The sequence below is a fragment of the Onychomys torridus genome, chromosome X, assembly GCF_903995425.1.
Source record: "Onychomys torridus chromosome X, mOncTor1.1, whole genome shotgun sequence".
In the NCBI taxonomy this organism is placed as follows: domain Eukaryota; kingdom Metazoa; phylum Chordata; class Mammalia; order Rodentia; family Cricetidae; genus Onychomys; species Onychomys torridus.
The window spans coordinates 89,072,906-89,084,943 of NC_050466.1; the positions used below are offsets into that span (position 1 = coordinate 89,072,906).

The 12,038-nt window shown below is 37.9% G+C and overlaps 1 protein-coding gene across 5 annotated transcripts in view; it reads left to right on the plus strand.

Annotated features, from left to right (window-relative positions):
* Window positions 1–12,038, plus strand: part of Eda (ectodysplasin A) — a 385,778-nt gene that overhangs the window by 287,769 nt on the left and 85,971 nt on the right. For all 5 annotated transcript variants that reach the window (XM_036175450.1, XM_036175451.1, XM_036175452.1 and 2 more), the window contains exon 2: window positions 11,391–11,496. In XM_036175450.1, coding sequence (XP_036031343.1) covers window positions 11,391–11,496 — 106 coding nt within the window. The remainder of the gene's footprint in view (window positions 1–11,390; window positions 11,497–12,038) is intronic.

Sequence of the window (12,038 nt, forward strand, 5' to 3'; positions counted from 1 at the left end):
CTTCCTTTCCAGCCTTGCAATTTTCTTGCCAACCCTCTTATGGCCCTGGTGCTTCTAGTTCTACAGTATTCAAAATTCTGAATTTGAGTCCTAGGTCTTTTACTATTTTTTCTAATCCTTAGGCCTGTTTCAGGCAGTTATTATATGCTGAATCTCTCCTGATCATATCATTAATGATTAACCTGCCTGTCCTGAAGATATTTGTATCTCAGACTCTTCTCTTATCCTGCCTTACCTTTCTCTTCGAACTTACCACCTGGTCTCTGATATTTCTCTCCCTGACTCCTTTCCTCCCCACTCCACTCCCTCTCCCTCTCCTTTTATTTCTCTCTCTCCCCTTCTCCCTGTTTTTCCCCTCTCCCTCCTCATGATCCTCTTACCATAGCCTTTCACGTACTTGGATCGAAGGTCTGCACTACCATGGTTCTTGAGATTTATTTTCTATATTCTTATTTTAGAGGGACAGTTTTGGATTAAAACTAGTTTACAACTTATTTCAGTATCAGCATAAACAGAATGTGATTCATGTCTTCCTAAAATCCTCTCCACTGCTTAAATTTTCTAGGATATTTGAAATATTTTTTTCCATCTCTGAACCAATAGTCATCTGTTTCTTAATTTTGCTCTTGCCTAGTCCTAGCTGGAAAGTTCTCATGATTACCAGTTTCCAGTCACTGGATACCTCACTTCTATCCTTCTTCCATGCTTGATCTTGAATATCATAGCTAAAAAAATTTTTATTTAGATAGCTTAAATGGCCAAGGTGTCCATGGGGAACAAAACAGATTTTGTAGAATACTGATGACAAATAAATAGGTTCCACAAGCACTCCCATTTGGGTCACTAAATTAGTACAGCTTTATAGAATTTTCAGTAGCCTTTAAATAATTCGAAATCCAAAGGATGCATTTGAGTGGGGTTTTTTTGGTTTGGTTTTTTGGTTTTTTTGGTTTTTGTTTGTTTATTTGTTTGTGTGTGTGTGTGTGTGTGTGTGTGTGTGTGTGTGTGTGTGTGTGTGTGTGTGTGTTTTGTCCAGAGTGCAGCTGATTTATAATCTGGTCCTACTCACAAATGATAATATTTAGTAATTTCCAGGTATTACAAATGGAGGTGCTTCTTTGTCTTTTAATATTCCAAAGCACTTTGATCTTTACAAGTATGAGGAATTACAAATTACATTAGCAGACAATTACTAAGGGAGAGAAGGGACATCCAGTATATATCGTTGTCCTTCCTCTTAATTAAATATGTCGCTTCTGATTTCACCCATACTTGAAGAGAAAAAAGACTAAATCTTCAACCAAAAGTCCTCTCTCTATGACATATATACAAACTGTTTTTTGATTTATGCCTGCAGCTGCTATTTGTACAGCCTGTCACTGCCTGTATTTCTGTGTTCAACTTGTGGTCAACTGAAAGCCTTTCTCCAAAAACAGTTTCCAAATTCCATATTGTGTATTCCTAGCTGGTCTCTGCTGCTATTTTCCCCAGCAGCCCACAGCTATGCTGTGTTATTTGAAGCTGTGCTGTAGTGCATCCTTTACAATATGTCTTTTGCTCTGCCTGCTTGTGGTTATGCTATAAAGCTCACCATACCAAAGATGTTTGGGTATCCTTCTGTCATTGCAGCTCCACATATGTCACCAATGAACATAGTTTTAATGCTGATAGGCCAGCTGACTTCCAAAATCTCAGTAGTGGTGGTCCTCTCTTGCCATTTCACATTAAGTATGCTTCTGACTCTAACAATAACTAGATCAATGAGGTAAATGTGACATCTGTGATGGTTATGAATTTCAAAGTCTCATAAAAGCTGGACATGCTTGTATTGTCCATTAATATAAATCAATTCAAGAAGCTTGTCTTTTTCCACCTCTGTTCTGGATATTAGAAATGGAGCTGGACATAAGACATGGAAAGCTGAAGGAGGGCTGCATTTCTCCTTCTTTCATTAGTAGTAATATGTTTATAATAGCTCAGCTTTCCCCTTGATATGCATCTTAAACAGATTTCATACTTGTCCTTAAGGACAAGTCTAAACACATTCTAAACCTTCGTTGAGGTGCTTTCTGCCTCTAAGGAGAATAAAATTTATATTAAGATATATAAAGCATTATTTGATAAAGATTAGGTAACTTGTACAAGCCAAAACTGGGTGAGAAAAAGCTAAGCATTGAGCTGGTTGCAATTTGACACTGATACCACACTAGGATAATCTTCCTAAGCAGAGATACTGTTCTTTCTAAAATTTTCTATTTTGCAGTAACTTGCATTGTTTGACAGTGATGATTTTGCAGTCAGACTGCCCAAGAAGCATTATGCGGAGACTGCTTTTAAGCTCTATATGTGATATAAAATGTTCATTATGTTTAGCTTCACTACAAAATTTCATACATCTTCCAACGTTATCTATAGCATGGATGGTAAAACCGAGCATCCACAACAGAGATATCCAAGGAACCAAATTTTTGTGTATAGGCTTATTGCTACAACTTCCACCCCAACTCTGCTGGTGGTATATCCTGTGGATGATGCTTTGATCAATGTTGAATGTTCTTGTTTGCTTATTCCCAGAAACTGGCAAACTACATTGTACTCTTTTCAGCAATCAGCACATACTCTGCCTTTCTTCTTACCACTGAGTTAGAAACTTTTCTGTCTCCTTTCATGAAGTACTATCATTGCACTACAAAGAAACTGTGTTATTTGCATTTTGTCTATGTATGTTGAAAATACTGTCTAGTTCAATACCTTCCATGTGCTAAGTACTCAGTGTTTTTTCAAAGACAACACTCTGCTTGACTCTCTCCAGACTTACTGTTTACAATCACAGCATGTTAAGGGTTCTTAATAAGATTAAAAGAGTATTCATTGACACATTTTGATTCATTTTATATCTATAATGTGTTTACTAAGCTCATTGGACAATGCTGCTTCACTAATTACTACAGAGATCCTCCTATCTTGCTACGAAGCACTTTTAAGATTTTGTTAAGTATGTAGGATATAGCTCAGTAGTAGAGTGTCTGCCTCACATGTGCAAAGCCCTGTTCAATCCCTAGAAGTTCAAAAAGAAAAGACTGACATTTCAGAGTATTAATTATTTTATTTATTTTAAATATTTCTTTTGTTTGCATGCCCTGTGGATCCCCTGAAAGTAGAGTTATGGGCAGTTGTGAGCTCCCTGAAATTGGTGCTGGTAACTGAACTCAGTCTTCTGTAAGAAAAGCAAGTGCTCTTAACCACTGAGTCTTCTCTTCAGGCCCTCAGAGCATAAATTGCTTTAATGTTTCAAAAGGTCCTAGCTGAGTATTGATACATAATAGTGATGATGAGATGACACTGGCTGCAATAAAAAAAAATAGGTTAAATAAATTAACTCCAGAATATTGAAAGAGAAAATTTTTTAAGTAAATGATGTGCTAATTTTAGAAATCCTGGTATGTGCATGTCTCCTGTTTTGAGAAATTAGGTATTGACTTTTTATAACCATATTAAGATTGACAGGGAATAAAAGGTGTGAAATACTAGCTGTTCAGGAACCCTGGCTTACTAAGGAAAAGAAAGCGAACATAGTCTTTTCAGTCTAGGTTATAAACTACTTACAGAATGAACAATACAGAAGTTTCCTAAAGTGTGACTCAAGGATTATGTGTGTAAAAATCCCCTAAAGAGCAAATTCAGATCAGATTCTAGGGTTTCACCTCAGGCCTACTCAATTAAAACTTGGGAGTCCTGGGATACTGCACTTTAGTATTCATGTGGAGTGATTCTGATGCATATCAGGGTTTAAAAACACTGACTTACAGGGTCTCTCAGTTTTAGGATCCCATTGATTTGATTCCTATTAATCATATAGGCAGTAGCCTGTCTCTTCATTATTGGTAATCAAAACAGGCCCAACTAGAATGAAACCGTACTGTGGCTTCAAGAAATGAGTTGTACTACAGTTTGAATGTGGATTCCCTAAAATTCAGGTATTACTAATAAGATGACATCATCAGGTTGGTGGCTCTAAGATTAAATTAGGCCATGAGAGTTCCTTCCTTAGGAATAGGATTAAGGCCCTATAAAGGAGTCTTCATGAAACAGTCTGTTCTCCTTCCCTTCTGCTTTCTACTTTGCACCACACAGCATTCCTTCCTCCTGGAGGATGTATTAATAAGGCACCGTCATGGAAACAGAGTGTAGCCCTCACAAGTAATCTGAACCTTACTTTTGATTTTCATCTTCCAGAACTAAGAGAAAAATGAAGTTCTGTGTTCTAGAAATTATCCAGGTTCAAGTGCTTAGTTATAGCAGCGTAAATAGGCTAAGATCCTTCAATTATTCTCTTAACAGAGAGATATTTATGAGGGGCCTACTGTGTGCTAGGACCAGGGCTACACACTAGTTATACAAAAATGGATGAGATGGGCTCCTTCCCTCAAAAGGCTTGTGAGTCATTTCCTGTGAATCATCTAGTACAATCCAGTATGTTAGTGATAAAATAGAAAATGAATTAAATTGAATTCATTCTATGCCATGTGAAACGTATCCAATAAATTTCTGGGTTTTGATATTAGAAAAAATATTTGTAGTAGTAATAGCTGGAGAGTCACTAACAATAATGTATGTATCCCTTGTGTCTCACTGTTAACAAATTGTTTCTAGCTGCAATCCCTGTAATCTGCAGGTGCTGTTTACCATGTAATTTTACCATAAGAAACAAGAATGTAATCACATAATAAAGTGTAAAGAATTAGATTTTCTTCCCCTTGAGCAAAATGCCTGACTGTGGCCAACATTCCTGGTGCTTTCTCCTTGTGCAATAGGGAAGCAATATTCTGAAAGAGAAGGCTATTTTGTTCATGTTCTACAACATGCCTCTGGAGGCCATGCTAACGAATGCAAAACTAAAGCTAGAATTCAAACTTCTTGTATGAGAAGCTACTGGGTGGTTTTTTTTTGTTGTTGTTTTGTTTTGTTTTGTTTTGTTTTGTTTTGTTTTGTTTGTCTTTACCATTATGCTATATAGAGTATAATTTTCCCTCCTGCCTCTAATTGAGGCTCAAATAGGGCACTGTGAATAGGGGATCATTTTGATTAAAAAGTGTTTTGTGTTATTTTCTTCTAGTGTCTGAGAAAATATAACCTATTCAAAGAATTTTCATATTCAAGTGGTCCCTTTCTAATGAACACTTGACTTATGAATATCCTGTATTATCAAAGGTCCTCTTGAGGGACTTTGAGATACTTCTATATCCATGGAAACTGGAATTGTTTCTGTTGTCTGCAAAGTTTGTTTCTCCCCCAGCGCTCCTGATCTAGAAGCTGTCACCAGACACTTTGGAACAGTTAACATGCAAACAACTTCCCTTACTGCCAGCACCAGGTTAGAAGAACACACAATATTCCATAGCAGACCTCACACGGGACTTGTGTTTATGAGGAATACCATCATATTGTAATAACCTGCCCTTCATATTACAACCACAATTGAAGCAGTAAAGAAATGGTCTCTAATCCAGTCAGTGTGCATTTTACTGAAGGCACCATTCAAAACTCCATTTGCTGCCTGTTTATTATTTTTATATGAGCTTAATTGGTGTTTTAATTAGATGTCAAGCTTGTAGCAGCAAATTTGAAGGATCTAAAGAATATGTCATAGGTGGATGACTTGAAATCTAGAAGTTGACAAGGTGACAGAAAATAAATTTAATAACTCAAAAAAACAGCCATAATGAAGCACTGTTTTATATCTACCAGAATGAATAAAATAAAAATTACGGACATTACCAAATATTGGTGAAGATGGAGACTACTGGGATTCACATTCATTGTTGGTGGGCACATAAAATGCTGCAATCACTCGAGAAAGCAATTTGACACATCATATAACCCAAAGGTTCCATTCTTAGGTTCTTTCCAAGAAAAATGAAGACATATCCACACAAAACTTACACATAAATGTTCACATCAGCTTTGTTTATTATAGCCAGACCTAGAAATAACCCAGTTGTACATCAATAGGAGAATGCACTTAGGAAAGAGTGATAGCCCCTATGCTGGAAGCTCAGAGAACATCTTGGAAAGACAGAGTGAAAGAACATAAGAGCCAGAGTGCTGGGAAACACTATTTTCTGGACAGGGCATGGATATAACAGACATACTCATAGCATCTGCAGTTACCTACATAGGACCTTTACAACGCTGGACCCATTAACATTCCAGCATGGATGAGGGAGGGGCACATAATGCTCTTAGGAACTATTAGCAGTTAATGGCTGCTAGAAGAGCCATTTTTCTTCAGGGGTTTAGCCACTGGTAAGAAGCCCAGGCTTCATTAGTAACACCATACCCATACACATGCAAGCAACCCTGATGAAGCTCAGAAGAGTTAGAAAAAGAAATAATAAAAAGAAAGGCATGGCACTAGACAGGGGGCACATTGGAAAGAAGAGTTTCAGGGGGGATGGGAAAAAGATAAAAGGAAGGAATGGGGTAAATATAATCAAATACATCGTATACGTGTATACATGTATGAAGGTATCAGAGATAAAACTGTAAAACAAAAATTTTAAGGGACAGATTCTTCCAGTAAAATATGTTAAGGAAGTTATGCTGAATCAACAGCAGGGGGTCATACTACTAATTACTCTGAGGTAATGGAATACTTATACATATAGCAACAGGAAATTAATGTCATAGGCATATTGAATGAAAAGTTATGTTCACTTATCTATGAGACTTTCGTCTAGGATGGAAGAAACCAAACTGTGATGATAGAAGTCAAAACTGCTGTTGACTTGGGGCAAAAGATACTAGAGAAGGAATGGAAGGGATGTAACAGAAACTTGTCTAGTCATGGAAATGGTCTATATCTTGAGTTGGTAGAGGTTATACAAGATTGTACATATGTACAAAGATGTGTACATTGCTAAAATCTCTTGATTTAAAGGATCATTATTATTATAGGTAAAAATATATCTACAGTTTCCACAAGGTGAAAAGTATCAGGAATGGGAAAAAAAATTCCTTCAGATGACCCTCTGCTGTTGATCCAGCATCAATTCCTTAACATGACCCAATTCCATAGCACTTAATACCCTTGTTCATTTGTCACCATTCCTCTCCACCTCCTATCACTTACTCTAAGTTACTTGTACTTTCTGAAATGGTTTTATCCTTTTCCTCTGGGATTTGAAACACAATACTCCTTTCATCTGGAATGCCTTTTCCATTTCCCATTTATCACTAAATCCTTGACATCATTCGACTTATAATGTTAACATTTCCTCTAAGAAGACTCATTTACTAGCAATCTATACTAGGTGCTTCCCTTTTGTCCCCAGACGATCTTAAGCTCCTTTTTAACAAAGCATGTAGTCATCTATAATGTAATTATAGTAACAGAAACTCCTCAGGATTGTAGTAGACTGGGGTCATTTGGTGTACAAGCAAGTAGGCCTCCACTTATTCTGCAAGCCTTGAAGTAAAAAGTAAAACTAAATTCTATCCATACATAATAGCTCAAGTTCTAGTACTCAAAGTTATAAAAAAATCAAAAAACAAAACAAAACCTTGTTGTATCCCAAGATTATTGGCAGTCTTTCTGGTTTGGGGGTTTGGTTTGAGTCTTTATTTTGTTTATGTTTGTTTTCCAGACCAGGTTTACTAAGTAGCATAGCCTGACCTTGAGTTTATGATCTTCTGCCTCAGCCTCCAGTGTGCTAGGATTACAAATACTAGCCACCACATTGGGCATGATTGAGATTTTTATTTTAAATGCCAGTTTGATTTCACAGTATTAGTGTTGTATTAACTTATTTATATGGTGGTTTAAGTGACATTTCTGTGGGCCTAACTAGATTTATGTCAATTCTACATTTAAATTCCATCCAAGTGACTCCAAAATACAAATCAGTTGAACCATGTGAGATTGGTGATATTCAACCGTGTGTGTGTGGGGGGGGGGGTGTCTGTAAGTGTGTGTGTGTGTGTATGTGTGGCTGTGGCTGTGTGGCTGTGTCTGTGTGTGTGTCTATGTTCTTGTGGGTCCATGTTTGTGTATAGGTGCATGTGTGAATGTATGCATATGGAAACTCCCCAGTACTGGGATTATAATTATGTACCATTGTACTTGGCTATTTTATGTGGGGCCTGAGGATTGAATTCAGGTCCTCATGTTTTTATGACACTTTATCAACTGAGCTATCTCCCAAGCCCCAGTTATTTTACATACAAAAATGTATGTGTGTATACATGTGTGTGTTTACTTTTTTATTTTTGACAATTTCTTACATGTGTACAATGGACTATGATCATATTCTCTTTCCTTTATCCTCTCTTATTCCCACTTGTGATGACATCATTCTTCCTCCCAACTGGTCCCCCTCCTACTTTCATATCTATTTTATGATACACTGACTTTAATTGAAGTTGATTTACTGGACCATGACAACTTACCAGAGGCCCCACTACTGAAGAAAAAGACTCTCCCTCTCCCAACAGCCATTAACTGCCAGTAGTTCCCTAGGGAGGGGATTAGAACCTCATGAGCCCCTCCCTCATACATAATAGAATATTGAAGGACTCAATCTTGTGTAGGTGACCATGCCATATACAGCAGACAATATTTCCCAACACTCTTCCCCATCTTCTAGCTCTTACATTCTTTCAGACCCCTCTTCCAATATTTCTCTAGGCCTTGAAAGGAGTAATATAGAGTCTCATTTAAGAACAAGCACTCAACAGTCACTTTTTTCTGCACTTTGAGTGCTACCTACTGAAACAAAGCTCTGAAGGCTGAGAGCACCACTAGTCTATAGGTAGAAATATATAAATTTAGAAGGCAATGTGACTGAGTGTTCATCCAGCAAAAAAAATACAAGCTTCCCCCTAGGGCCTGTGACTTCTCTAGCCATGGGCTTTTGACCAGCTTTCCAGTACCAGGCATGCATTTCCTCCTGTGTGGTAGGCCTCAAATCCAATCAAAAAGAGATTGGTTGCCCTCGACTATTGAAACAGTTTTTTTATAGTATTTTTATTTTATAATTAATTTAATTTCACATATCAGCCATGGATTCCCGCATGCTCCCTCCTCCCACCCCACAGCCGTCCCTCCTAACCCCCCTCCCTCATCCTCCAAGGCAAGGTCTCTCCTGGGGAGTCAGTCCAGCCTGGCAGACCCAACCAAGGCAGATCCAGTCCCCTCCTCCCTTCACCAAAGCTGAACAAAGTGTCTCAGCATAGGCCCCAGGCTCCAAAAAGTCAGCCCATGCACCAAGGACATGTCCTGGCTCCACTGCCTGGGGGCCTCCCAAACAGTTCAAGCTAATCAACTGTCTGACTTATCCAGAGGGCCTGGTTCAGTTCCATGGGGGCTCCTCCGCCATTGGTTCACAGTTCATGTGTTTCCACTAGTTTGGCTATTTGTCCCTGAGCTTCTTCCAACCATGGTCTCAACATCTCTCATGACAGCCAGGGTATTCAGCCATCCAATCACCAAAGCAGGTCAGCTCAGGCACTCTCGCAACCATTGCCAGTAGTCTATTGTGGAGGTATCTTTGTGGATTTCTGGAGACCTCTCTATTCCCTGCTTCTTCCTATTCCCCTGGGGTCTTCATTCATCATGGTATCTCCCTCCCCATTCTCCCACTCTGCTACAGCTGGGACCTCCCTCTCCCCTAAGCTCTCTTTCCCCTGACCCTTGCCCTCCATTATCTCCACACACCCCCAGTTTGATAATCTTGTTTGAAGGATCAGTTTTGCTGCATGCAGGGTGGCAAAGACCATTGATTATTACTTTTCTCCCTAAACAGCCTCCATAGCACCTTCCACTACTATGAATGTCAAACAGCAGGGAGGATACTTCTAACCCATTTCCAGCTTGATATCTCTGTAGCCTCTAACCTAAGTGTGTGGTGTCTTCAGCAATAGGGTCTTAACCATTTAGTTCTGGTAGGTAACCAAGAGCAATGGCAATAGCCTATATTGTTTTAGCAGAGTCTGGGAGCTCCCTGGAAAATGGCTATTTCAAGTGGATCAACCTAAATGTTTTTAAATGTGATATGGTTAATAATCTACAGGTTATACATATTCATTTATTGTTTGATATTTAATCAATGAATGTATCCTCCTAGATGACTGTGCCTTAAGGCTACTGGATATAATTGTTTATTATAAACAATAAATCATAGGTATTTGAAGACAGTATAGACTGTTAGGGTTTTCTTGGTCCAACCCATTTTTTAACTAATAAATGCACCAGACATGAAGACTCTGAGATTACTATTTTTTTCTCAGCTGATAGTAGAATGAAAATACATTCATTTTAAGTCTCAAAGTAATGAACGTGTTTAAAATAGCACTATCTAACATTTACTGGGCATGCATTATATGAGATGAGTACTGTGGTGACCCTACAACTGCTTTGTGAGGAAAGTGCTATTGTCATCCCCATTTGAAGTGAGAAAAATAAAGCCAAAGAACTTTGTCCAAGGTTGCACAGCTAGCAAGTGATAGAGTTGGGTTTAGAATCACTTGAGTCTAAAACTCTATCCATTATGGCCTTATGCACATCTTTTTACCTCAAATGTATAGTTAAGCCATGAATAGCATTAGTGAAGCCAGACCAATTAACATACAAAACATAATATATTACTCTAAGTTATGATTATAAGACATCAGAGGACCAAATATTAGAATGAGTACCTTTTAATATAAGACTTACTTTTTTCAGATACATTATTGTATAAAAACTTACTAATAGAGTGATAACAAGGTTAGGTTTTCCTTTGAAACTAAAAAACAGAATCAGAGAAATAAGCAATTGTTGGATTTCACTGAAATGAGTCTTATAGATCACATGTTCTGATGGAGTTTGGGAAAGGCAGAGAATTAGTGCACACTTTATCATGGCTTAACTCTCATAGAGAGTTAACATACATGGCACCTCAGGATTGGGTGCTCCCCACTCTAAAAACAAAAACAGAGCATAAGTAAGAATATGGCAAAAGAATATGTATATGATAGTGAAGTCCAAGGGGTAATAGAAAATCCAAGGCTAGTTCTTAATAGCCATCAGTAATGTGGGAGGAAAATTAGAAATGTGTGGCAAACCCGAGAAGTTTGTGGACAAATGTAACCTAAGGGATTTCTCAGAGATATTCAGAGCAGAATAGCGAGGCTCCAGGGATTAGCCAAAATTTCATGCCTACATGATTAGAATAGTAATGATTCCATGATTAAAGTCATTTGAAAAGGGGAAGAAAGACAAGTTCAGATGTTAGATATATTGAATTTAAGGTAAAGAAGGACTATCTATTGAGAGCCAGCTAGTTGGTTTCTTATGTTGGATATAGCTAACTGAGGTCAACCTTTGACACATCTACTTGTTAATTTCACAGATGGCTCTCCTGAATTTCTTCTTTCCCGATGAAAAGGCATATTCTGAAGAGGAAAGTAGGCGTGTCCGCCGCAATAAAAGAAGCAAAAGTGGTGAAGGAGCAGATGGTAAGTGTATTCAGGTGATCCTTTATCACTCTGACTTATGAAATGTTAATAAAAATACTCTTTGTGTCTCATGTATTATCCAAATATCACTGGTTTCTCCAGCTTAACCTGCTAATCAATCATTACATAGAACTAACAATAGAAGGATCCTTCATCCTCTAACTCCAGATATCTTCAGGAACATTTATGCCATGTCCACCAAGATAATTTGATCCTATTTTTGGAACTGATAGTGTTTTGCCAACCTGGCATTTATATGATGTATTATTTCCAATGATAATTATAACAATTTTGGTATCTGTTACTATGTCCAAATCTAAACCAAAGCATGTAGCATTACTCTGTAAGTTCCTTGAGGACAAGGATCCACTTACCTTTATATAACCCTAGAATCTGGTCTAATGTTTGTCTCACTGTTGGTGTTGTAATGTAACTTGATAGTGTTTACTGTCCCTTCAGCCAGGCAGTTATTTACCCATGAAAACTGCTGCCATTATGGGTGTAATAGCTTTGAGTTAACTAGTGGTACATTCAGTGCAATG